The sequence below is a fragment of the Colius striatus genome, chromosome 2 (genome assembly GCF_028858725.1).
Source record: "Colius striatus isolate bColStr4 chromosome 2, bColStr4.1.hap1, whole genome shotgun sequence".
In the NCBI taxonomy this organism is placed as follows: domain Eukaryota; kingdom Metazoa; phylum Chordata; class Aves; order Coliiformes; family Coliidae; genus Colius; species Colius striatus.
The window spans coordinates 66,906,045-66,933,611 of record NC_084760.1 but is presented as its reverse complement, the minus strand read 5'-3'; the positions used below and the strand labels follow the sequence as shown (position 1 = coordinate 66,933,611).

Here is a 27,567-nt window from a genome sequence, read left to right as displayed (position 1 = left end):
CCCACGGCAACCGACAGAAAACCACAAATCCTGGCATGCCCCGCGGCACCCGTCCGGCGCGGCTCCGCCCCCGAACGCGGAAGCGAGGCGCTTCGAAGCGCTGACAGGCCGGGGCGTGCTTTCGGGCGCCATGGCGGCGCCTGGCGCCTACCGCTGCATCGAGTGCAACAGGGAGGCGGCGGAGCTCTACAGGGACTATCAGCGCGGCGTGCTCCGTATCTCCATCTGCGTGAGTCGAGGCAGCGGTGGAGGCGGGGGACAGGACGGCCGAGCAGCGGGCGAGGGAGACCTGAGGGGTCCGGGGCAAGTGGGAGGCTTCGACGTCAGCAGGCGGTGCGTGGCGGCGCGGCCGGCGGCACGCGGGCGTCCGTGTTCCGCCGCTCCCGGACCCACGGGACGCGTTTCTTCGCGGCTCCAGAGCCCGCAGTTTGGCCGCTTTCTCTCGGTCTGAGTGTAGATTTCACATTTGCCGTACTTTCTGCCACCCTATTCTCCTTTCTCTCGAAGGCAACTGTGTGACAGCTGTCAGGGTGTGCCTGTGGGCTCCCATGCAGGCTGCTGCAGCGGGCATGTCACCTGTCCACGTCTTCTGCTCGCTGGAAGTTAGATCTGGGTGCAGCTCCGTGGTCAGGATGATACCAAGCTTAAGAGATTTCTCATTTATAGGCCCTAAATCCTTATCTTTGCTTGTTATCTTATACAAAGCAGGATTTGGACTCTGAGTTGTATGATGAGAAAATTGCAAGCAAGGAGTTAAAAGTGTCTAAAAGCACCAGTACTCACGTACCTGTTGTGCAGACACTTGTTAGCGAGAGGCCTTTGAAATCCACCTGAAAAGAGGCTGAGGGAGAGAGCTTGATAACAGCACAGTTATATTTTGGCTATAAATTGTGGGACCAAGCAGAAAAACAACTTCAAAACAGTTCCAGTAAGGCCACAGTGTTCAAAAGAAGATAATTGCTTCATTTCTCTATAAGGTATGTAACGAGCGTTCTTTCATTTTTTTATATGCACATTAGATGGAGTGATCCCCTGTGCACCCAGTGCTGCAATAAAGGGATGTTTGCTTCTTAACGATACACATTAAGCGTATTCCCAATTTTGGTGACAAGGCAACTTAGGAAGCAGCTGGACCTAAATGTCAGGCTTTGACAAATGATTATTCAATATACATGCAAGAACTTTTGCATTATTTATCCCAAATGGTACCAGCATGCTTCAGGCTGTTTACCGCTCTCCCTTCCTACTCTGCCTACCACAGGGTTCCTTTTTTTTCCCCCACAGTGTTTTCATAATTTTAAATAATTTAAAATTAATTTCCTTCTCTTCTGAGGCATCTCTTATGTTTTCTTCAAGATTTTGTAGCCACAGAAAAAAAAAATACCTGTTATGCAATGCTTTCAACTGTTTCAAAATTACTAGCTTGAATTTTTGATAGAGTTTATGTAGACTTGTCTCCAGGTTTTACTTTTGACTTAATGTTTTTTCTGTTGTGTGTAAAAAAAAAAAAAAAAAAAAAATCACTTAGCACCCTCTGTTTCAGTGGAGGAAGTCTTTAGTTTTATCTGTGATTGTGTTTTCACAACATCCTGTCTGTTCCTTATAAAACTGGAAAACCTCATATTTGAACCAATTGGTTGAATATTTTATTTTATGTGTCATGGTTTGACATGAAGCCATTTCTGGTAAGAGGGAAAGTATTGTAAAGATGGCTCCTGTTAGAAGTTGCTTAAAACTCTTCCCAGCTCTGAGCCAGACCCACTTCTGGGGCTGAGCCAGTTAGACACCTCCATGATCACTTTTTAAGAAGAAGAAGCCGGAAGACAAGGGTTTTTCCTGTTTCTTCTTCCTTCTTTTTCTGTCTGGTGGTTGTGCAAGGAGTTGGAAGAGAGAGAAGTGAGCATGCAGACCCCAAGGTCAGTGAGGGAAGAGAGGAGGAGGTGTGCTGGAGCTGAGACCCCCCTGCATTCTGTGGAGAGGATTTGTTCATACTTCTTTAAAGAACCCATGCCGGGGCAGTGACTATGCCTAGAGAAGGCCATGTCCCGTGTGAGGGACCCTGTATTGGCAGAAGCCGTAGCTGTTGGGAAGAGCCCACACCAGAGATGTTCATTAAGGACTGTGTTGTGTGGGAGGGACTCTGTATTAGAGCAGGGGGAGAATGCAAGGAGTCATCTCCTCTGAGAAGAGAGAAGTGGCAAAAACCATCTGTGAGAGACTGACCACATTCCCCATTCCCTGCCCCGCTGTGCTGTTGAGAGGGGAGGAGATGGAGATATGGGGAGCAGTGAGCTGGGCCTGGGAAAAAAGGAGGGATGGGGGAGGGAGATCTTAAAATGCTGGTTGTAATTTTCTCATCATCCTGTTCTCTTTTTGCTTTTATTCTGTTTCTTGTAGGTAGTGGAATAAACTTTCCTACTTTCCTCTCTAAGTACTGGAGTCTGTTTTGCCCAGAAGTGTAATTGGCAGTGAGCCCTCCCTGCCCTTGTCTTAATCCACAACCACTTTGCTTTATCCTTTTTCCTCCCATGTCGCTGGGGCCTCCGTTGTCCTAAAGAGGCTGGGAGTGGATGGGGGGCACCGAGCAAGAGACTGTCATGCTGCATTGCTGGCTGGGCAAAACCACAACAATAAGAAATTAATTGTGTATCATTCAAATATCCTTCATGGTTGCTTCAGCCAGTTTTGTAGCCATTGGCATTTTGAGAATGCTTATAGAAGATGAGTTAATTTACCATGTTAGTAACCGTGAAGCAACAAACATAACAGAGGACCAGAAAGCTTTTAGGAAACCTGTGATATATTCATTCATGACACTTGAAATTTTGAGTCATTCAAGCGTTTCTTAGATCAAAAACAGAGATTGCAGGCAACCAGATCAGAGTATTCTGTTGACAATTTATGTTTGGGGAAACAGTGGTTAGCTCATGTTGAAAGATGTATGTATTTATTCTTAGCTTCTCTTATCAACAGGAGGCTGTGAAAACAAGATAGGTACAAATTACTGATGATAGCAAAAAGAGCTGATTTACCTCCTTCTCTCCCAGCCTAACAGTCAGTTAAAGTGGGGTTTTTTTTGCCGTAGAGCATAAATCAGATGAAAATGCACACAAAATTCTCTGCAGATATTTAAAACACTGGAGAGATCAGTGGTTTTCTTAAGTAAAAGATGAAGTAATAGAGATTGATTTCTGCTGACTTCACACATGCACACTACAAGACAATTGATTTTTAGTTGTTTTTTGTGTTAGTATAATGTATCATGTTTATTAGTGGATATAAACTACATGAAATCATTGGTAATCAAATCATGTCAAAATTCATCACTGATACGTGATATAAATATAAATTATTTTCTCTGGAGCTCCTTCATGTGGAACTTCAAACTCGTCTTTCAAAGCAAGGACGAGTTGGATACAGAAGGACAAGTATAAAGCTTATGCCTGCAGGCATATCAGATCAGATTTAGCACATCTTGTAAACCCAGGTAATCAATTATAGGTTTTAATTTTGCTATGATAATCTCTAAAGCAAAGTAGGAGCCAGGAGATGGCACTTATTCCTCTCGGCATTTAACCATTCGAGGACTCAGGATCCTTGTCTTCAAAAGCTGTGGCATCCCATGTAGAAATCAAAGACTTGAGTCCCAGGTACTACGTTCATCAAAAACCCCAAACTCTTACAAAATAAGTAAAGATCAGAGTAATAGAAAAAATGAATAATTACATCTTTCTAGCAAATCGAAAATTCTGTCTAACTTTCTTCATGGAGGTGCAGATTGGTCCAGTTTTTCACTTACTCCTACCTACCTGTATGTTTTCTCTGTTTATGTCGTGGGTTATCATGGCTCAGTTTCAGTCCCAGTTGCTCTTACGTGATACGTGTCATATCATCCCTAAACCATGCTCTGCATTTCTGGCCATCCAGGAAGCGCTGAGAGTAGAAGCAGTCCACATGAGGAACAGGCACATTAGTACAAAGCACATTAGTAAGAAAAGTGTTAGCTCACAGTTTATAAAGAGATGAGAGAGTTAGAAGATTGACAGGATAAAAAGATTCCTTTGGTTGAACTGATCTGAATTCAGCTTGGTCTGCGTATTACAGGAAAGCACCATTGTCACCAGCGTTGTCTCCAGCTACCAAGACCTCATGGTTTCTAACAGGACAATTTTTGGTTTACTTTTTCCTTTCAATCTAAAAACTTAGGGAAAGCTGAAGGTGTTTAAAGAAAATTGGAGGTCTGAGGGGAGATGGGAAGGTGTGATCACTCATCCTGAGAACAGTTTCATCTGTCTTTGTGGCGTTAGACCCCCGAGCACTGCTACTTCATCATAGAAAGAAAACAAAGAGTACATAGAAAGGTTGTATAATGATACTCAAAAGGGAGGCCAGTAGACATTGTCTAGGTAATTTTTTTTGTTAAAAAGCTTTAGGATAGCTTTGTTTCGCTCCCATTTTCAAGTAGTACATGAAAATACGGATATATTAAGAAAAAAAAACCCCAAACAACAACCCAACATTTGTTCCATATGGTATATAACATGAAAGGCCTCAGAATATTAGGACAAGCAGAACATTGCGAAGGTCATCATTGGTTTATTCTGGTCTACAGACTTGCTGCAATCCTAGTTTAAAGTTGTCCTTGATAAATTAATGAAACTGCATCTAAAATATTTTTGCCGTTCTCAGAAAGTTCATGTCATTTAACATCTTTGGAACATCATCTTGAGGTTAAAGAACAGTTTTCCCAACAGCATCTTCTGTCTAGTCCTAACTTTTTTTTAGGATGCATTTACCCTTATCTGGATTTTTCAGGTGGAAGATTTAAATTTGAATGCCTAAGCAAAATACCATGGTTTTGTATTCTGTTATTAGTCTTTTGAAGAGAAGAATGGGTATTTTCCAGCAGCAAATGGAAAAAAAAGCTTCCATTGGGAAACATCTGTTTCCAGCCCACAGTATTAAAGTGCAATTTTGGCTGAATATTCAGAATGTTAGTTTAGTTCCTGCGGCATTTGTTATTGCTCTTGAGATAATTAAAAGTTTCTTTGAGCTCCATATTGTAATTTTTGGGTGAGCATTAAAGACCTCAGAAGTTTTAGAATCCACTCTGAAACTTAAGTTTTCGATGCATACTGAAGAAACTAAGGCTATCTCCTATTATGAAACATACAAGTCCATACAGTACTATGAAACGCTTGGTGGAAAAGTCATGTCTTTTCTTAAGATAGCTGCAAGGTGGCTGACTGCCACAAATTCCTCAAGTTCTGGTTTTTTTTAGTCTATTTTGTGATTCTCATTTAGTGAATGAACTTTTTCCTTGTCCTGCATACATTTTGCTGTGAAATGGCCATTACAAGAGACAAGTGGGCTACTGCTCATTAGAAAGATCTTGAAGCTACTTGAAAATGGATAATAAAATTCTGAGGAAACTCACCTCTTCAGGGAGACATGTTCAATATGCTTTTTCATCAGCATGGTGACTTGAGGGATGGTGGTGGGGAAAGTGCAGGCATGTTAAGATAGCCTCCAACAAAGGTGGCTTCTGGTGGTTGCTTTGGAACTCACGGGTCTGGTTCTGGTCCCATGCTGTGAACATGCGGTTAGTTTTCCATATTCCAAACTAGGAGTGATGGTGAAAGCAGCCTAGGTGGTTCTTTGTAGATATTTTTGTTAATTATTTTGAGATCTTTAAAACTGAAATAATTTCTAAATAATACAGCAAGTCATCAGTGAACCAACCATTAATAACAGTAACAAAAAGTACAGTCCAGATAGCATTGCCACTGTAGTACTAATGCTATGGTGGGGGAAACCTCCCTCCCACATTTAGCTAACCTGGAATAAATTCCACAGTCAAAGTGCAGTGAGTATAAAAACAAGTTTGTTTTTTTAAAATGGTTTTAAATTACATATATGTTGTTGTGTTTAAAAATAAAATTTTAAATATGTTAATTGTTCCAGACCCTAACAAAGGGAAAGAAATTATTCATTGCAATGTGTAAAGCTCTGTCAGGATCCCCCTCGTGTTTTATAATAAGAAAGCCAAATTGCCTGAGCAGTGCACACTTCATTTAGCTTTGCTGCAATTAAAACATAATTGAAAAGCTGTTTTATTGAGGCAAGGCAGAGAGACTGTAAACGCTTTGAATGCAAAGCACTTATGTGGTAACATAAAGAATCTGTCAAGGGTACAAAGATCATCCTGGAAAATAAAGTATACTATTTTTATTGTTTACATAACTCAGTCTACACACCAACTCACTGCTGGAAAACATATCATATAGGAAAAAAATATAAACCAATAAGTTTTATTTTCTGAAATGGAACGCATCTGAAACTGGGTTGCTTTGATTTTCAGCTCATTATGACATTTAGCCACATCCCTAATAAAGAACCCCTTCCCAAAAGCAGTGCAGCTAATTACACTTTAAAGGTGCAACTGGGATTAAGAGCACTCTCATAAGATGATGGGTCTGTGTTAGTTTATCCTATGAACCTATGTAAATTGGCCTATGTTCATGTTCAAGCTATGTAAATGTTAAAATCTGCTGTATACGTAGTCCAGCAAAACATTGTAGATTAATTTTTGCAAACTCCAAACCCTGGAGAAAACTAAAATGAGACTGTTTCACTTGTTTCTAATGTCCCGAGATTTGCAAATGTATTCCTAGTGTGATCTTCATGGTATTTTTGGGTCCAGATAGAGCTTGGTTATTCAATGTATATTTTTACTTTCTGTCATGTCTTATGGCTGCTTCTTCTATTACATTTTTTGCCTTCCACCATTCCCACCCCAAAACACTTAAAAACTCAGTTACATTTATTGTTGGAGAGAGCACTCTGAAAAAGTCATGTTCGTATACTTCAGGAACTTTGCCCTTCACTGACATTAGGTATTTCCTCAAATATTTGTGCACTATTTTATTTGGCTTATGTTTGTGAACTGTGTTCACAGTTTGAGTGTCTGTAATGAACAAAAAAGAGGTATGTCTTTGGGTGGTGTTTTATTAAAGGCTGATAAATGTGCAGTCAGAATTAACATTTCTTTGCTTTTTTTGTCTTATTTAGTGTGAGATATTAAAACATGTTATTTTCCTTAACTGTTTTGGATTGCTCTGATCAGAAAGAATCTGAAATTCTATTCTATAAAGAACAGGCTTGTACTAGCTTTTGATTCTCTTTTTTTTCTCAAAGCTGCCTTTATGGTTTGTTTTGGGTTTTTTTTTTTGAAGATAACTAAGCAAATTTTTACGTTATCAAAATGGAAGCTCTTTTTTTTTTTAATTTGCAACAACAGACAAGCAATAATCAAATATTCCTAAATGTTTGACTCGTGAAACAATTCCTAAATCAATACCCTTTTAAATTTGTTACAATATTGAAATACATTATTTACAAATATCTAAATGGTGGACATCCCTGTTTTCTATAGTAGCTAGCAACAGGACAAGGGGTAATGGGATGAAGCTGGAACACAAAAAGTTCCACTTAAACATAAGAAAAAACTATTTCACTGTTCAGGTGAGGGAGCCCTGGCACAGGCTGCCCAGAGAGGCTGTGGAGTCTACTTCCTTGGAGGTCTTCAAGACCCTCCTGGACATATTCCTATATGACCTGATCTAGGTGGACCTGCTTCTGCAGGGCGGTTGGACTAGATGATCTCTAAAGGTCCCTTCCAACTCCTACCATTCTATGATTCAACTCCCCTTTTTTAGGGTAGCTCAGTATCTGACTCTGTGTGTCAGTATTAAACAGTTGCAATTTTCCTTAAATATTTCAATTTAGAAGATGTGTAAATAAAATTTATGGTGTCAAGTTTGACGTTTCTCTTTTGCAGCATAATCTGAAAGTACCTTTTCATCAAAATATTGCCTATTTTTTAAAGGAAAGATAAGATTTCTTTCCTCTTTCTGATGTCAGTTACATATTTATAAAATAAATTAAAAAATGGTTAAAAACATAGAGAAATCCAGTTACTTCTTTCTGTTGTTTTATAACTGGCTGTGATAACTGAGGCATTTCATTGAGAAAGCCCAGGATTGCAAAACTTTGGTTTTGTTGGAGATGCGCTTTTGTCAGTCAAGCTGAACAGGCCATTGACTGTGTCCCAAAAGAACATTTGCTACCCAGTATGCAACTTGTCAATAACTGCACACTCAGGAGAGACACTGATTATTTATTTCAGGTTTGTGCAATCCTGAGTGCTTGGTGGTAATTCCACACATCAAGCACACCCCATGGAACTTTCTGTGCCATATTTATGCACAAAAGCATAAATTACCTTAACTAGAAAAAGCTATCTAGTTAAACCTCTGTGCATTTAAACTGCATTAACTCTTGCTTGAAGTGATTTTGCTGAAGTCAGGCTCCAGCCCCAAGTTTCCTTCCTAGACATTTAAGGTCAGTGTCAAATGTTTTAGTAGTACTACTGAAAAAAACCCCAACAACAAAGAAGTCAAACATGGAGGAAATTTCATCCTAGAAGGTGCGTTAGTTCTTTAATGTTCATCTTCATTTTGTCCAATTCTCTGTGGCAGTGCACACACAAGTCTTTTGCAGTAAGGTGGTTTGTAGGTCTCACAAGTCCCTGAATGAGCTGTCACTGGCTGGATAAGCACAGAGGACTCTTCCTTCATACAGCTGAGACTCAAATAGAAATAAGCATATTAAGAATAGGGTTCTCATCTAGCTCTAGAAGACAGGAAAAAATGAATTAATGTATGTCTGTGTGTGGAAAGATCCTTGAAGATGCCTGCTTTGCATGAAGTTTAACAAGGCCAAGTGCTGTCCTCTGCACTTGGGCCATCACAACCCCATACAACACTACAGGCTTGGTGAAGAGTAGCTGGAAAGCTGCCTGGAGGAAAAGGACATGGGAGTGTTGGTTGACAGCAACTGAACATGAGCCAGCAGTGTGCCCAGGTGTCCAAGAAAGCCAATGGCATCCTGGTTTGTTTTAGAAATAATGTGACCAGCAGGGCAAAGGAAAGGGATTGTCCCCCTGTACTCAACGCTGGTGAGGTCGCAGGTTGAGTGCTGTGTTCAGTTTTGGCCCTCCTTCTACAAGAAAGACATTAAGATACTGGAGCGAGTCCTCATCTCAGGAGATGTTTAAAAGCTTTGCTGCTGAGGTGCTGAGGGACACGGTTTAGTGGTGAGCTTGGCAGTGTGAGGTTAGTGATTGAACTTCATCTTAAAGATCTTTTCCACCTGAAATGGAATTCTATGATTCCATGCTCTTCTATGGTACCGAAAAATTTCATTCCTGTTGAAGTAACACAAGACAAGTGAGACTCTTAAATGTTTGCTGGTGGTGGTGGTATGCTGAAATAATGAATTAAACATCATGCTCACTGCTGCAGAAGAATTGGTTGTAGCTGCCAGAAGCTGTGTAGTTGAAGATCCATTCGTATGGATAACACCACTATTTGTGTATTAATTTGTAGCAGTCTTCTTATATATCTGAAGAAGAATTTCTGTATCACTGGTTTTGTCTGGAGGATTATCTGATACATTTTAATTGTCTAAAATTCATGTCAGCTGTCAAGTGAAACTTTTCTAGTACCTCTCAACTGCAAGATTTGTGATCGGTGCTTGGTTGGGATCCCCTGCTTGAAAAGATCCATCTTTACTCAGAAAGGTTTTTAACCTTGATCAAAAAATGTTCTATTGTAGGAAAATGTGAGAGCATAATAAATCCTGGGATATGTAGAATATCCTTCATCTAACCTTATGACACCTATTGTGTCCAAGAATATCTTTTTGTATATGCTTGTGTGAATAAGCCTATAAAACAAATTGGAGTTTTCCTGTGCTACATCAACCCAGAGATTTGACATATGCAAATTACTACCTATAAAAATATCTATTCATGATTTCCCTGTAGAAAGACATCAAGCAAGATGCTGCTTTGAATTATAGTTGCAATTTCTTTTTCACTCTATTAAATCCTGTGGCTGTGGTCTTCTGTTAATTGTGTCCTTTCTTCCATCTCATCCACTGTAATTTTAGACCTATCAAACTGTTGGGTGAGTCAATTTTTTAATTCATTAGTTTTTAACTTGGTTACTGTCATACACAGTATTTTCTAATCCAAATGAGTTAATGTTTTTTCTTGAGCTGTACCAAGAAACACTGATTAGTAGTAGCAACATTCCTTAGATACTTGTACTCAAGTTGCATGTTTGAGTGTTTTAATTGATATGGATGCTGGACTTTTGAGTCAATTTGCTAGTGAAATTTTTCTCAGATTCTCCAGTAATAATTCTGGTAAACAGGCAGGCAAACTTAACTTTGTAGGAAAGGAATCCCTGTGAAACTGAAGAAAAGATTTTTTATTTTTCTGGGAGTTTGTCTATAGGTGTGTGTTGCCTAATGCTGCATTTTTTACTGTTGGAGCATTTCAGAGAGCTGTGTGCATGGATTTCTCTTACGACAGTGCACAGTCTTGCACTTACCAAAATGGAAATAGAGATCATTTCTTTGACCATTCTACTCTAAGCGTGGCAGCTCAAGTGAAGGCTCAGGGTAATGGGTCTATCTGAGGACATGTTGGAGGAGACAAGTAGCTGAACTGGAGAACTGTCACCAATGGAAAGCTGACCTGCAGACAAGCACCTTCCTGCAAGTGCACTTCTTTGAGCTGGAGTGATCGCTATGATCAACTGCTGCTGCTCCTCAGTGCTCTGCTAGTAGTAATTTCCCCCTCAGGTCTGCTAGATTATACAGTTAGTATAATAGCCTTTTGTTAGCCTTTCTCATTTAACTCAATTCAAAGAGTGATTATCCATGCAGATGGGTTAATAAATCTGAAGGAGGTCGAGGACAAGCAGTTCCCAGTGGCCTGGGTGAAATAACCTCTCTAGTAGGCACAGCAGCAACCAGCAGATATATTGGAGAAGCAATGCAATACTACTGCCTTACTACTATTCACTAGTTTTCTTGAAAGGAAGAAAAAGGTAGGATAGGAGGATAAAGTGTCTCTGAAGAAATTAATAGAAGTTATTTTTCTTTCCAAGAAAAAAACAAACAAAAATTCCAATAGACAAGCCATGATCAGTTATGCTTTAACAAGATACTGGTGCACTTCTTGAGTCTTGGGAAGGTAGTTTTGGGGGGGAAGGGGTTGTCTTTGTAGCGTAACTAAGTACATCCTTGCATAATTTATTATCAGTGTTAATCTGAAGCCTGTAAAACTTGATGAAGTATCTTTATGTTTTATAACAGAAGTCTGTATATTAACTGTAGTGTCGGGGAGAGCAAGCTGTTTTTCAGGGTGGATTAAAAAACAACTGAAAATGAAGATGGGGCTAAAAAAAGACTAATAAGAATTGAATTGCTGGTTTGTATTTGTGCAGTTGGGCTGAGACTAGAGGAAGGTTTCAAAAATGCTTCCTTGTTTTCTTTTTTCCTAATTCTTGTTGTTTTGTGACTTTCAGAAATCCTGCCAGAAACCTGTAGACAAATACATCGAGTATGATCCTGTTATCATCTTGATTAATGCTATTTTATGTAAAGCACAAGCCTACAGGCACATCCTTTTCAATACAAAGATAAATGTAAGTTGCTTTGCCCCTACTCTGTGACTGTTTTTAGTTAAAGGTATATTTAGATTTGGTAAATTGATTCTAATTGTTGTAAAATTTTAGAGAGTGTTCTTCTCCTGCCCTTCTACAGGTTCCAGCAAGCCAAACTAGTTATGTCACAAATAGAACACATGAAATCTCAAACTCAACTGTTATTAAGAACTATCTCCACAGTAGTAATGGCACAATACCAACAAATAAAGTAGTCATCTTGTATGTTAAGAGAACGAACTGCATCAGACTGTTCATGCACTTTCTTCACCCTCTAATTTGTCTGTCATGTTAATTTATGTTAAAAGGATGATGTGATAAGCTACACTGGAAGCGAAATATCTAATTTCACATCATTTTCCAAATTAATTTTCTGTTGGAAGCATTTTTTTCTGAAATGAGCTATACAACATACCATATTAATGAGTTTCTTCCTAAATAATTAACCATGTCCTCAAAACTATAGCAAAAGATTGTAGTTTTCATATGAAGTGTCATTGATGCAAAGCTATGTAGTAAACCGAGTTGTGCTGGCCAGGCTGGAGAGCAGAGGTGTAGCTTTTCTGACAGAAGTGCATATTACTTAACAATAGATTTCACAGGAGAAGGAAGCTAATCTAGAGGAAACTGTCCAACCGTAAGTGCTCTCTGTTCATGCTGATACCTCTTGGCTAGTCCAGTGTTAAGCAATGTAGATATATTTGCCTTGTCAAGCATAAATCTGACTAAAGATTTTTAATTCATTCAGTGCTTCTGGAGACTGGTAGTGATGTTTTCCATGAGGCTTCTGGAAGCCATCTATTCCATCTGTGGAAAATTCAAATAAATTGAGTTGAATTTCAAATTGGCTTAGTCTGTGCGTGTATGTGCAATTGGCATAACTAGACTCTAATGGAAAAAGTAGAATCCATGCACAGAAGTTGCATCTGTATATAATCAGTATTCACCCCACATACAGCTCTGGCTTATTGACTGTTTAATGTGGAAACACACTAACTGTGGGCCCCCATGACATCATTTTGGCAGTCACTTCAGAGGATATTTTTTAGTTTTGTTGGTTATATTGCTCCCTTTCTTTTTGCTACTTTACTCTTAGCTGAAGTAAAAAAATTATTTTTGGTATAACTACACTACCAGTTTCTTCTAATGGAGATTGTCCCAGGGGAAAAGAGAAACAAGGCTATTTAAACCAGTTCACTGAATAGAGTAGTTATCGTTCAACTCAAATTTTTTATAGCACAATTCTACTAGCTATGGCACAATTTTATTTTTATATTTGTAAGTGATGAAACGGCCTTCCCAATTAAAAAAAAAAATCTAGATCAGGCTTTAGAAACCACAGTTGTATGCTGCCTTCTGTATGGAACTGTTTATGCAATTTCCTATGCTGTCTAATTCTCCCATCATGTTAATTGGTGTTAAAAGGATGATATGCAAAACTAGTGGCTTAACAGAAGTAATTTGCTTATATTTCTAAACAAACACAATAAAACCACAGAGCTTGTTTTGTAGAGATGTTGAAATGTATTTTAAATACCAATTTCATACTAATGCTATAATTTATGCTGGTTTAATAACGCTTTTATCATTCTTTCATTTACCAGATCCATGGCAAGCTCTGCATATTTTGTTTGCTCTGTGAAGCTTATCTCAGGTGGTTGCAACTACAAGATTCAAACCAAAACATAGATCCTGATGACTTAATCAGATATGCCAAGGAATGGGATTTTTATAGAATGTTTGGCATAGCTTTTTTAGGTAAGGTCAATAATGAGTTGTGCCACTATCTACTCTTTAAGCATTGAATAACTCCATGAATTTTTAGCAAGCCTGTATTGCAAAAGTTAATACAGATGTGTGTCATGTCCAGCCCAGTATGATTAAATGATTATACACATACTCTCTAATTTGCCTTCATTTAATGCAAATGCATAGTTTGATCATGATTACAGTTCAGACTGATATGATCAGCATTAGATATTAAAACACTTAAAATTTGCAACACTCAGAAATCTTTGTCTGAATCCATTTACATAGTTTGAAGACCAATGTAGAGGTCTGCTTTACTGTATATTTCATGTTGACTTCAAGATTTGTTATTCATTGAGATGATACAACATTAAGGATGGTTCTTACAGAAGTAAAAAATACTTGGGAAAAGCTGTATCAATTTGAGTTTTTGAAATGAATATACAAAAATACAGAGCAGTATCACCACTGGGAAAGAGAAAGTACTTCTGTGCTCTATGACTACATTTGAAGACAGGGAAGGGGTTTTGTTTTATTTTGGCTAGTACTTTTATTCTTAGACTTCTTCTGGTGATAGCGTTTCAATCAAGCCTGCAGATTAAAACTAGTATTCCTCTTAAATATTCAGAGTTTAACTTAAGTCATTTATTGTCTAATGTTGCTCTAAGTAGCTTTTCATAACATGTCAGTAAAAATACTGAGACTCATGCTTCCAGTAGTAATTCATCTATTACAGCTGTTGTGAAGCTTGCTTTGACATGTGCACTAATTCCAGTGTTACCCAGGGACGTGGTGTCAAAAAGGTGTCTAATAGCTCAATGATAGCTTCAATGTAGTGTTCTTTCTCATCCTGGATGAAAAAGTTTCATTGCTGGTGACCTTTTCAAAGATGACAAGCATTGATTTTGTTGTACAGGCTAACAAGACAGTTGAAAAAAACCTCTCCTTTTGTTAAGGACACGTAAAGAGGTTCTTAAACTTCCTGTGCTCTATGGTGTCAGAAATGATGAATATGACAATCCTACGAGAATTATTCTGAATGTCATGATACTGAATTAGTTGAAGTAATACTAATAATTGCCTATTAAAGTGACTACAGGAGAATGGAGGACATCTTCATATTTGAGTATGTCTCTTAAATAGCAGTGGCTCAGTTGCATTTGGGACATGTCATGTCACTGAAATTTGTCTAAAAAGGATTTGATTTGGGCACTTCATTCTCTCTTTCCAACTCCTCTTATTTCCTCCTAGAGCAAACTTCATTTTTGGTTGGCATTTTTCTTACCTTATGGTGGATGAGACCTGAGATGATGAAAACAAAGTCTGACTTCATTTTACTTTTCAAAGCACTGCTGTTATCCAGCTATGGAAAGCTTTTGCTAATTCCAGCTGTTATTTGGGAACATGACTACACGCCTTTATGCCTTGCATTTATAAAAGTATTTGTCTTGATATCAAACTCTCAGGCAATTCGAGGTATGATTTTGCTTTTTTATTACAACGTTATTTGTATAGAATGTGAGAGAATGCAGCTTAGAGAAGCCATTGTTACTGTTGTTATATTTTAAAATCAGATTCAGACATGTAACTGAAATAGCTCTATCTTAAAAGTATGTTGCTTATACTTTAATAGAAAAGTGAATGAAACAAAAAACTTCATTAAAAAAACACAAAAAGCACCTTTTATCATCTTTTTGTGTATGCTGTCTCATCATGGATCATTGAAACATAAAATAGAATTCTTTATGTGTCTGGAAAATTAATATTTCATGTTAATTTTATGCATGACTTTGGAATGCAGACTTTTAAAGGATTTCTGTGATTTCTTATACATACAAATTTATAGGAATTCTCACATGGTTTCTGTGATCTTCTTAAATGATAGATTTGTTCTTCTTTCTTTTGCAGTTACATTGAACTTGAACCGAATGCTGCCTTGGTTAGCGATATTATTCGGATTAGTTTTGGAAAATGGTGTGGTCAGCTTGTTCCAGAAAATGGGATGGGATGTTTGAAATGTCAGCCCAGGTCTGAAGAAATACTGACAACATGATGATCGTTTCTTAAGAATGATCTCTGCCAGGAGCCTCCAAAACCACCGTTTTCATAGTGATAAAGAAGGTAATAGACAATGAAAAACTTTCATTAGTGGTGAGCTAATGAGTGTTGACTGTTTCAGGATGAGTTAAAATGAGAAACTTCAGAAGTTTGTCTGTTTAATGTGGTAAGCAATGAAACTTCAGCCTTAGTTTATTTATTAATTTTCCCATTAAAAATATGAATGTGTCACTGTCTTGCTAGTGTTATGAATCTGGCTGCATAGCTATGACTGTAAGAAAAAAGGTACACTAAAAAAATTCAGCACTTCTACCAGTCACTGCATTTTGGCAGAAAGAGAAGGATTAATTGTTCTCTTAAGAGGAAGGGAGTCAGTGGAAAAATGTAAAAGCATCACTTTTCAAAGAGCGAAGTGAACATATGCAAACAGTTTATTAGAGAAAAGGCAAGTTTTATAGGGTAAAACTACAGTGAGAAAACTAGGTTGCTTTCTCTGGAATGTTTATGTAACAATCCAAAATAATAAAATATCTAGTTTTAGAGTAATCTCTAGGAACTACAGTTTTAACTGGCTTGAAATTTTCTGTTCTCATAAACACTGCTACTTTGTTCTGAAAGCTGACAAGAGAGTGAAAGGAGTCTGATCCCCAGTATACAAAGTTGTTTGAGATACTGCTTCTTCTGCATTTAATATTAAGCCACATCCCCCACACCCAGCCCTCAAATGGCAGCAAGTTTAGTGGAAGCAATAAGTGCTGTTCAGCAGTAGCGTACTTACAAAAATAAAACAAAACAACAACAACAAAAAACCCTAAAACACATTTAGGTCTAAATTAGTGAAGAAACATTTTGAGAAGTTCTGCACTTTTTCCCCAGAAAGCAAAGAGAGGGCCTGATGGCCCACAAAGGAACTGGTAGATTTTGTTTCCACAAGACAATAATTAGGACACAAACTTACTTCTTTTCTGCAGAGCAGTTTCCATTATGTTCCATCCAAAGTCTCAATTCTCCTGGTTCAGTTCTAGAAGACTGTATTATCTACAGGTACAACTTCCAGTCTTCATTTTCCTCAGATGCAGTCTCTTGTGTGTATTTAGCAAAATGCATCAAATAATATTTTGCAACATCTTCAAGTTGATTGTAAACAGGTTTAGAGTAATCATAGATTATGACCACAGAAGACATCAGACTTGTTTGTCTGTTACTGCTTGCCTATGCCACAGCAAATTATTCAGTCAGAAAAGCAACTGGTTGGTGATCCTGTTTTAATAAGGCAGAGGCTAACACCACTGATCAGCCATCCATGTTATACTTTATATCTTTCTGAGCATGTAGGAAAGGCAAAAAAAATGCAATCTGCAACCCCTTTAAGTACATGAAGCAGTTTAACTCTGCAGCTGTCCCAGCAAGCACATAGTTGTCAAGGTATAGGAGGGATCCACCTTGTTACTGGTGTGAGTCGGTGACCAGACAGTTGAGTGTACGTGTGTGGTTGTTCACTGTCTTAGCAGAAGCTTTGGCAGCACAGTACCTAGAACATGCTTTGTTTCACTGCAGTGGCTTTGCCTGGGCCAGGTTATTTGGTTCATTAACAAATTAAACTCTTTTCTCCCCAGGTTGAGTCTGTTTTGCCTGTGATGCTAATTGCTGAGCAATCTCCCTGTCCTTACATCAACTCACAAACCTCTCATATTTGTCTCTGTCCTGTCCAGTTTAGGAGAGGTAGTGATATTATGACTTTGTAGGCACCTGGAACCCAGCCAGGGCTAAACCACCACATTCACATAATTAGATTTGGGTAGATAGTGTTTTTAAAAAGTTTTTAAGGGCAGAGGATGTTGCTAAAGGTGCTTTGAGTGGTGCTCATCTTCCTCCCACAACACCAGCACACGGTGTTGCAACACAGGCTTCACAGTGAGGTTGTGCAAGGGAAAAGAGCAGTAGATCTTTTAGAAAAGCGCCAAGGATGCTGATCTTGCCCATTTTTATTTGCCTCCTCTCCTTGAATTTAAGAGGGAATGAAGTTGTGCTCCAGCAGAGAGGATGACAGAAGAATATGAACTAGGAAAATGCTGGTGCTTGCTGAACCAAACCCTCCTTTATTGTTGTAGCTGTCATTGAGCTTTTACTCAGCTTTCAGTTCATCATAGCACAACCAATCATCATTGCAGCTGATAAAGTTTCTCACCACTCTGTTATGTCCTTCCACTGGAAATGTACATTCCTTGTACCACCAGTTTTGTTTTTCTAATGATGTAACATGGTGCTTTGGTTTGTTCCTCTTAGATTAGATTTTTTTTCATGATTATACAAAGAAGATGGTTTTTTTTCTCATAAATTTCTCTCTTGTCTGTTCTGTTCGCTGATTTGAGTCAAAAGGCTAAGTGGAGCACATTTAAGTGTGACTAATGCAAGGGGAAGATTTTGCATTACATGTGATGTAAATATTACCTAGTGAGCAGCAAAATTGTAAATACAGTGTGTATACATTTTATTTGGGGACAGTTTTCTCAAAGTTTATTTTGCATTTTGAAAAATTTTTTCAGGATGTTTTCTGAGTTTTATTCAGAAGACCTAGAGTAGACATGGACACATCCTGAAAGAAGAAATGATTTTCTATTTTGTCACATTTGGTAGTAACATATCACTTTGTAATGCTCTCAGGAGACACCACTGTACTTAAGTGTCTTTGAGGATGGAAAAGAAAATTATGAACTAAAGAGCAGTGGAACAAAAGCAGGTCTTGTACATGTTCTCAGTCTTTAGAGCCATCATTATTGCCCAGTAATGTAGGGCATTGGCTTGTGTGTTTTTATGGCTACTCATTTACCAGAACTAACATGACAAATACAGTAGTATTTCATAAATCCAGGAGGAACTTAAGGATGTCCTTCGTGTGGGGAGGCAGGTGTGTTGTGCATTTTTTATACCTTTGGAAAAGGGTTCCATATGGTGCTTCAGAGAGCAGCAAGACTATTTTAAGGTCCTGCCTGTTTAAAACAATCATCTCTCACTTTTATTCCTTTTTGTCTTTTGAGCTCCTCTTCTTTCCTAAACTCTTTGTAATGAAGTAGTCATCTGTGCTGGAAGATGTATGACAAATAGCCTGCTTTTTATATATTGTTGCATTAACTTTATGGGAAAGGATTTACTTGGATTAAAAAACTATAACAGCCTGCAAATGAACCCAAGTAAACTCTTTGGCTTTTGCTTGGAAACAAAAAGGATGTCATGGCCCTTAGGAAATCATAGGCCTATGGAGCAAACTCCAGAATTCTGTCAGATGAAATGCACGAAGAACCAGTGATGTTATTCAGACTTGGGTTGAGCAATGGTTTAGTGATCCTGCAGTGAGAGCTGGGAACTTTAGGTCCATAGGTCAGGTAACAAGTATTTATAAATTACTGGATACAAAGTTGGAGAATGACAGTGTAAGCTGGGAAGGGTTAAAAGAGAATGTAGGTGCCAGGCAGACTTCTTCAAAATTGGCCACCAGGGCACATTGCTGGCTCATGTTTAGTTTTTTATCAATCAGTACTCCCAGATCTCTCCAGCAGTTCGACCCCCAGCCTGTACTGGTACATGGGGTTGTTCTTCCTGAGGTACAGGACTCAGCACTTTTCCTTGTTGAAACTCATGAGATTCCTTCTCACCCAACTCTCAAGCTGGTTGACATGTCACTGAGTGGCAGCACAGACTGTGAGTGGACAGTGAGGTGGATCAAGAACTGGCTGAGTGACAGAACACAGAGGGTGGTGATCAGTGGCACAGAATCAAGTTGGAGCCCTGTGGCTGGTGTAGTTCCACAGGGATTGATTCTGGGGCCAGTCTTGTTCAACACCTTCAAAACAACCTGGATGAGGGGACAGAGTGTACCCTCAGCAAGTTTGCTGATGACACCAAACTGGGATGACTGTCTGATTCCCCAGAAGGCTGGAATGTGAGTATATGATTAAGCAAACATATGTATGTCCTCCTAAGTTTTCAAGGGGTGAACATGAAGGAAAAATAACATTTATTGTGGACATTTTTGTAATAGTCTAAGTGATACCATGAAATGGCAAAGGATGTCTTCCAACAGGGAAGTTGCTGGGTCTCATAGACATGTTACCGATAACCTCGTTACTTCAATGGTTTGTCCTCCATCCTTGAAAATACCATTTTATGAGCAGAATTACCAATTGTAGAGATACAGAATTAGTCACTCTGCTTGTTGCACAGCTTCTCCCTTCATTCTGCATTGCTGTGTATTGCGTTACATTATGCTGGTGGAGGCAAGGGCTACTACTCTTGTGACCTCGTGCGAGCACAGACAAGCAAGTCCTTTCTTCCATGACACATCGTATCTCAGGCATATAAACTGCCGTTTGTTAGACCAGTCTTCACCGAAATGAAAGTAAAATAGGACATCTGCACTGAAAAACTATTAGCAGCTGATTCCACATAAAACAAGAAAGTCATTGTTTTTCAGGAGCTTGCATGCTTGTGCAATCCATAGGCTCTCCCAGAGTTGGGTCGCGTTAAGCACCACAGTGCCACCTGGAGTTGCAAAGTTAAAGCAGTACTGTTTCCAAAGCTGAAAGGAGCGTGAAAGCACTAGAAGGTACATATGCTTTGATTAACTTTTGTTTTGTAAAATCACAAATTCAAGTTTTAAAAATTAATGTTCACTATCAGTTTGGAGAAATGTTTAGAGTGAAGTTAGGGATGAAAATCAGGTCACAAAATACTTGTTTTGGTGACTTGGTATCAAGATCAACTCAATATCTACACTATGAAAGCCATAAAATGCAAATTATTTTAGCACAGCATTTTAAGAAATGAGCAGTCTTGCAAACTGGGATTATTCTGAGTAGCCTTGCTAAGCTCAGAGAGAATTCATGTGACAAAAGACAAAACAAATGCATTCTTTCACTGCTAAAAATCAATAGGAATTTTGTTGCTGAAGTAACTTGAAACCTGGGCTGCTGTCATCAGAATTTGAAGGAAAGTGTATGTAACGAGATTCCTGCTTTCCCTTCTGCCTCTTATAAGGCTGTTTTGACCTTCTTAGCCTTTCCAGTAATGCTTACTGTATTACAGAGGGGACTAGAAAGAAGATCTGAACATGAGGAGCTTTGTAAAATCTTTTTTCCTAAACATCATCTGCTGTCCTAAATTTGTAAAGCTCTTCTGAGCCCTGCATAGATAAATGGCAGGCCTGCAAAGCAGCTAGGAAATAACTGCCGGTGTTTTAAGTGCTGTTCACTAGGATAATAGATCCTGTTTGGGTTTGTTTTGGTTTGGTTTTTTCCCACTGGGTAAAAATGTGGTTTGAATTCCTTTGTGTAGTTGCATAAGAGTGTGAATTCAGTTTGTGCATGTGCTGGCTCCTGCAGAAATAAATCCAGATGGCCCCCACAATTTCTTATAATCTCTAACTGTAATTCTGAGTACATTTTTAGTCAAAAGAACTGTTGTCTATAAGCTGCACACAAGTGCCTGCCACAACTATTTGAGCAGGAGAGTGGGGACCTGAATTAAGACCTGAATCCTAATCCTGCCTATAAGACTGCCTTACTACTTCAACCTTGACTAAATCACATGTGTGCTTCCATAAAATGATCCTACCTCCACCATCACAGGATTTGGAGGATAATTAATTAGTCCATGTGTGCTTAAAAAGATGAAAAACATTAAGACTTTTCAGCTGCAGGTTGCTAGGAGCTAGTCAACACCATATTGAAACATATCACATATTGAAACAGCCAGAGAGTGTGAGTACTGAAAGCGACACGTTTAAAGTCTTTGTTAAGCTTTAATTCTGACCCTTGTTGAGATACAGTTCTGTAACATACATATCTGAAGACTTTCAAGGGAATATACAGCAAATCATTAATGCCTTATCATGAATAGGGCAGCTGCTGTGTGGCAAAATAAATGTGAAATTGGTTAAAAAATTTGGAGAGGAGGGAGCTGGCACACTAATCAATCTTACTTTCAGTATCTTAAAGGCAAATTAAGTTATCTTATTTGACAGTTTGAGGCTTTGAGGCAGAAAGCCCAGGGAAGTATTGCATAAAAATTGGTTTTACAGAAAATACTACAAACCATTCGTATCTTTTCAGTAAATGAATCCAGTAACGTTGCACAAATTTAAACAAGAACACAGTATCTCAGGAACACAGAAGTGCCTCTACTCACCTTGTACTCTCTTCTCAAGTGCGCTAATTCGCTCTGTAAGCCTCTGTGGGTGTTACCTTTATAGTGATTCCCTGCCATGCAAGCCGTAGTGCATCCGATGCTGTCATAGAGGCATCACTCCTAAACTTTGATCCCTTCTTTGGTCTCTCACTTTGCTTCTGGTAGAAAGCTTTGTTTCTAACCTTCAAAGCCACTGCCACGTGGTGTCTTGGCTACAGGAGAGATAGCATCTTTTTCCTCTCAGTAGGACTACAGCATTCTTTTGATGACCAGAAATCAAAAGCCAACAAAAGTGTAATAATAACTAGGAAGAAAATATTCTCCATGGGGAGCATCCACTCCATAATGAAGTGCCAAATACCAGCACCAGAAAAAATGGCTTCAACTTGCAAGAGAAGGAGCAAAAGTGAACGTGTTGCTTTGAGTGTACTTCTTATCGATTTTTTCAACATCAGGAATCTATTTCCCTATGAGGATGTTTCTCCTGCTTAGTGTGGAAATGACAAGTGAGTTGCACAGCAAAGAAAACATAATCTATGTCTTACTTATTCTGTCCCAGGAAACAGCAAAATGAAAATAAGACACTGGTTAGTGAAGACTTTTTTTTTATCAAGGATGGTCAGATTATTCAAAACCTTTCGTTGGTTGCTTTACATAACCACATGACAAGACTTAGTTTGTATTAAAACTCGCATCTTTTCAAACTTTATTTTACACTTAGTTCAAGTGCATTTTTCCCTAAAAACATTCTTGCTCAATGGGATTGTGCAGTTTATCTAAATGGTGTGTGGTATATGTGTGTAGATGGAGAGAGAAGGAAGATTAATCCTGTTCTTAGAGCCTGTGCATTTTCTGCCTTATGTCTGTAATTGTGCAGCTCCTGACAATACAAAGGTCCTGCACAGAAAGAAAAGGCCACCTGGGAGAAAGGCACTTTATCTTCACAATAGTTTGACTATACAGGACAGATTGTATCAGTTTTAAAAGGAAAAGAAAAGACTGTCATGTCTCTGATAAAACAGCATCACAAACACATACAGATCATGTCTCCCTTTCCTCATTGTTACTCATCTGCTTTCATTTTTAAAAATGCCAGCCTGATGTTGCTAATGTAATTCAGCTGCAGGAGTGCTTTGAGAGAATGTTCAAAGAGGCGTTTTTAATCCTCTACAATATGCCCTGACAGGACAGCAAAACAGGAAGCCCTCATGTGCAGATCCTTCCTTGCTATAATGGCAGGGGGGAAGGCGCTGTCTGTAATTTCATGCTATTCTACTGAAAAGTGCTGGCTCCTCTAAACTCCTCGCAGCAGCTGCTCCTGAAGGCTCAGACCTTTGTCCTGAGCTGGCAGCTGCCTCTGCTGCCGCCGTTGGGAACAGTTTTCTTTTCATGGGATTGGATGGGCCAAAAGTGAACCCGGAGGTCATTTGGTCCTTCCTCCAGCTGTTAGGCTGGATGGACACTCTTGACAGATGTTTTCACTGGCAGGCAGAGATCCTGGCTCTGAGAGACCAAAGCTAAGCTGCCTTTCCCAAATTAGGAGAGCTCTCACCTCTTACTGTGTGCAGTGGCAGTTTGACGCCCAGTTGCTTTTCAGTTATGAACATTTATTCAAGTAATGAGATTTAATTAAAATGTAAGACTTTAATTGAGAAGATAGTGAAGATAGTGGCTTCATCTTTTACTAAGTTTGTGTCCGATACTTTTATTCTCCAGGTTGCATACTTCTAATTCCCTCCTGCCCCCTGCAACAGCCTTGCTAAGCCAGCAACAGGTTCCTTGGCAGTAGGACTGCAAAACATTTAAGACTTTTTAATAAACAACGCTGACTCTAGCTCTTCAGATCTACTACAGGCTTTGTGTAAGGAGTTACACGCTGGATGAAACACTGAACAAAAATGTAATCACTGCCTACAAATGAAAGCAGTTCACTGTAGCAGAAATGAAAGCCTGTGGCAGGGGGGCTGGACTAGATGATCTTTAAGGTTTCTTTCAACCCCAACCATTCCATGATTCTGTAATCCTATGAATTCTGAGAATGAGAGAATGGTTATGGTAAATTGAGATCTCTGTTCCTGGAGAATGAACACATCTGTACCAACTCCCTTCTAATTTGCCAAAGAAATTGTAGTGTTAATTTCCATAGTCGTCACACTTTTAAGCTGACAGTCCTACAAATTAATGTCTGCGGTAAGAGTGAGATATGCTTGGCTTCTCTAATAGTGATTGATGCATTCTGTCCCTACACACCTGCATTTGAGAGCACAGAAGATAGTTATATTCTCAGTGAGAAGGAGTGACACTGAAAGCACAGAACAGTTTGGCATTTGCAACAGAAACAGAAAGGACTTTTTGAATGACTGGCTGGTGATAAGTGGTGCAAGGGGAAAAAAAGTCCTATTGTGTAACCACATAAAGCACTGGAGACAAGACAAATCTATTTACATATGAAAACTCAGACATCAAGCAAATCCTAGGGAAAAGGACTTGAGATAGGGTAAAAGACAGGCATAAAACCGAATTCCTTCTTCCCCACAGAGATCACCTAAATTTCTACCTCTCATTTATCATTACATTTAATCCCTTATGCAAGCGCAATGGCTGTGCAATGATGGACCCCAAAATACACTAAGGCTTTGTTCATAAATGTCTTTCCTCTTCTAAAAATGCTCAGAGGTATAAATTATACAGTGAATAGGTGCTATATATCCCATTTCTCTCTACAGGTTATCTTGTATTATGCAAAGCATTTAAGGAAATGCTTCTCCAGTTTGAGCAACATGACCTAGTATCAGTCAGAAAGAGCAAAGGTAATTCCAATGTACAAGCCAAGACTTTGTAATTGTACAACAGTAAACAGAAGAAAAAGGAATATTGAGATTCTTGGAGAGAATATAGACATGCTGTGCTTGTACAGGATAAAACCCAAATGGTAACAGGACTTTGCTATTCTAGTGCTGTGAGAAGTTAATTTTCACTCTGATTTGATGTATTATTTTTCTTTGATTTGATTCTAACAAAATGTCCTTCCCTGACACCAAGCAACTATTTTAATATTTCAGTAGTTTAGCTTTTGTCTCATGTAGCATATAAAAAACAATTGCATTCCATTATATGAGCAGCCTGTGACGTTATTTAGTAGTAATGGCACAAATCAGAACTATGGTCCTGTTTAAGCTTGTACTTTACCTGTATAAAACTTTGCATCACTCCTTGATAATTAGCCTCCGTATGCCCTGCTTGAAATTTGTAGTTCAAGCTTGAGCAACACTAACAAAATTGTAGGCTGTGAGGGCTTTCAGTACAAATAATTAGTGCTACAGGCTTTTGTTAAATTCCAGATTTCACTTAAACCAAAGACACCGAGATCGTAAAGGGTTGAGAGGAAAACCAACAAAATGTACTCTCCCTATTGTCTTAGTGCTTTTACAGCTGAAGTAATGACCTTATTATGTTGCCTTTTTGTAAATGATTTAAAAGGTTCTGGTGTTTGACAAGTCAGACGAATTTAAGCAAGAGCTGTAAGGTTCAGACAGGCAGCTTTATTGTTTGTGACAGTGCCTGGTATCCTGAGACAAAATGAGCTCTCACACTCTTACTCATGTGTCTAGCCAGATAATCACAGGGACATTTCTGACCCATGGAGGAAACGCCTGTGATTTCTGAAAGAGCAGTTAGCACTATGAGGAGGACTGAACTACTTCTGCTAGCATGAATTGAAGGCAGTGGTTTGACACAGAAGTGAACTGTCTTTGCACTAATAATTCTAAGCAGTCTGCCTTGGTCACATTTTTTCGTATTCCAGTAATCCTCGATTTGAATAGAATTTCTCGTCTCATTTTAAATTAAGGAATTCTCAAGGATTACATTCCTTGACGACATTATCTTAATAATGTCTTAGCATGAAGGCATTTAAAACCCGTGGCACAAGTTCAGTGAAGAGCTGAAATAATCACAAGCCTGTGTATTTCAATAGCAAATGGATTTGTCTCCAAATTGCATACCAACCTTATCTGAAAAATGTACATTCTACTGCTAAAAGCACATTCCTCTGAAATCAGATGCGGGCTTCATTACTCAGGGCTGGATGCTTCCACATTCATCTAATGAATTTTCCTGAATAGAAAGGATGAAAGGCTGCTAAAACAGTAAGGGAGACAGACTTCTGCAATGAATATTCATCCCCTACAAGCTCCTCTGTTACAAATGACAAACTGTTACAGAAGACCATTTGTCCATCTGTAGTGAGAACTCCTTCCTGATCCCACTGCTTCCTTGCACACATTGAGCCTCACCTATGGTCTAACCCATCATACCTGCCCTGGAGCACATCTGACTTTTGTGGGGCAACCTCAGCTCTTCCAGATCACCTCAGCTTGGGAGGGTTTGTCACTGTGCACAGACAGGTCTGCAGAGACCCCCAGGTTCTTCTTCAGAGCAGAAGATAGTCCTTGCAGCAGACCCTGGATGTTTGCAAAGCTACTTGTGGAGTTGGAGTTGCTAGGATCATTGAACAGCCGGTTAGAAAACTAGCACATAGTTTAGGGAGCTTCGAAACTATCAGAAAATGTTAAACCAGCATGAGATGAGTTTGCAAGTAAGACAGAACTTTTAACTGGTTTGCTAAGAACACAATCAAGTAATTTCCTTAATTCATGCAAGTGTTGTCTAGAGTTAAATTTAGTAAATTCACATAAACCAAAGGTAACAATGGATGGAAAAATGTACTTCTGTGGAGTTGTTTTCCAAGAAAATGTATGCAGTACATGAAAAGGAGTATGAACTGCTTTGGTAATGTATGCTCACAAGCAGGCATCCCAAAACCAGGAGAAGACAAAGCTGCACATTGGAGAAGAAAAGCCCTGTTGATAGGGTTCTCTTTGGCACATACCCGTTTAATCATCCTATTTCACATTCCTCCCCAGCAGTCAGCTGAACTAGAGAGTGGGGGAATGAGTTCTCCTTGCCCTCAGAGCAACCTGATCCCACAGGCAAAATGAATGACTTCAGCTAGGCAGCAAGGCAAATAAAACATGTTCTCTCCAGTCAAGCAAAACTGTGCAACTCCAACAAATGACTGTAAGGATAAAAATACATGACAAGTGGCGCATACCCAGACTCTAAAACAGGTTGAAGAAGGCCATAAAAAACAACCCCAAGCTGTCTGCAGTAGAACTAATGAAACATGGGATCTTAATCAACATATATCTCAAGACCTCAGCACCTCCTTCCGAATTGTACCAAGCTCCAGCCTCCAGAAACTGTGACATACCTCAACCCTTCCAGCATCCCATTTAGTCCCAAAGGCAACACCCAGGATCTTCATGAGGCCCCTTGTGCACTTCTCATCTTCACTCACCAGAAGTGCTGAAGACTCTCACCTCCTCCTCCTCACGCCACCCACTGGCACCCAGCATCGCATCGTGGAAGATATGGTGACCGCCCAGCTTTTGCTTTCTGGCTGATGGGTGGCCAAGCAGAAATCAAGATGTGAGTTTTACCCATGATCCTGTCCCTGGGAGCGGCAGTAAGTCTCTCTCCTCCTCCAGATGCTACTTTTTACATGGTCTGTAAAAACAGACCAGCTTTCCGACTTCTATCAGATGTGGTTTGTAGCAGACTGACAGAAAATGTGTGGATAGTCACCACAGAGTCTTTGTTTCCCTTAGGAACCAGACTAAATGTGAGGCAAGACCTTAGGTTTACAAATAGGTACTAAGTGGATCACTGTTTTAAAGATGCTGGGGTTTTGCTACTCTTTTTTGTTGCATTTAATGTTTTACAAATCATCTTCTTTACAAGAAAATGTAATTTTTTTTTAAAAAGGTCACTCAAAATGATCTGGTTACCTATGATTAGGAACTAAATTCATTACAAATACTATGTTTTTGCATAACCTTTCTCCTAGTCTTCCAATTTCACAGGACTAATGTTTATATTAAAAAACTCAACTTCAGTGAGCACCCAAGTCCAAGCGACCCATAAACAGCATATTTTT

The 27,567-nt window shown here is 39.1% G+C and overlaps 1 protein-coding gene across 4 annotated transcripts; it reads left to right on the top strand.

The window, feature by feature from the left end:
- Nucleotides 1-56: 56 nt before the first annotated feature.
- On the top strand, nucleotides 57-22,257 carry ARV1 (ARV1 homolog, fatty acid homeostasis modulator). Of its 4 annotated transcripts, XR_009818253.1 has the most exons (7): nucleotides 57-229; nucleotides 11,442-11,561; nucleotides 13,184-13,337; nucleotides 14,580-14,804; nucleotides 15,237-15,449; nucleotides 19,858-19,989; nucleotides 21,814-22,257. XR_009818253.1 is itself a non-coding variant. In XM_061990941.1 (5 exons), the coding sequence occupies exons 1-5, from the start codon at nucleotides 131-133 to the stop codon at nucleotides 15,341-15,343; spliced, it is 705 nt and encodes a 234-aa protein (XP_061846925.1). In that variant the 5' UTR covers nucleotides 57-130; the 3' UTR covers nucleotides 15,344-19,808. The 4 variants fall into 4 exon arrangements, 1 of the variants encoding a protein (XP_061846925.1); XR_009818252.1 differs by lacking the exons at nucleotides 19,858-19,989; nucleotides 21,814-22,257 and adding an exon at nucleotides 17,400-19,808; XR_009818251.1 differs by lacking the exons at nucleotides 19,858-19,989; nucleotides 21,814-22,257 and adding an exon at nucleotides 17,003-19,808.
- The last annotated feature ends 5,310 nt before the right edge of the window (nucleotides 22,258-27,567 follow it).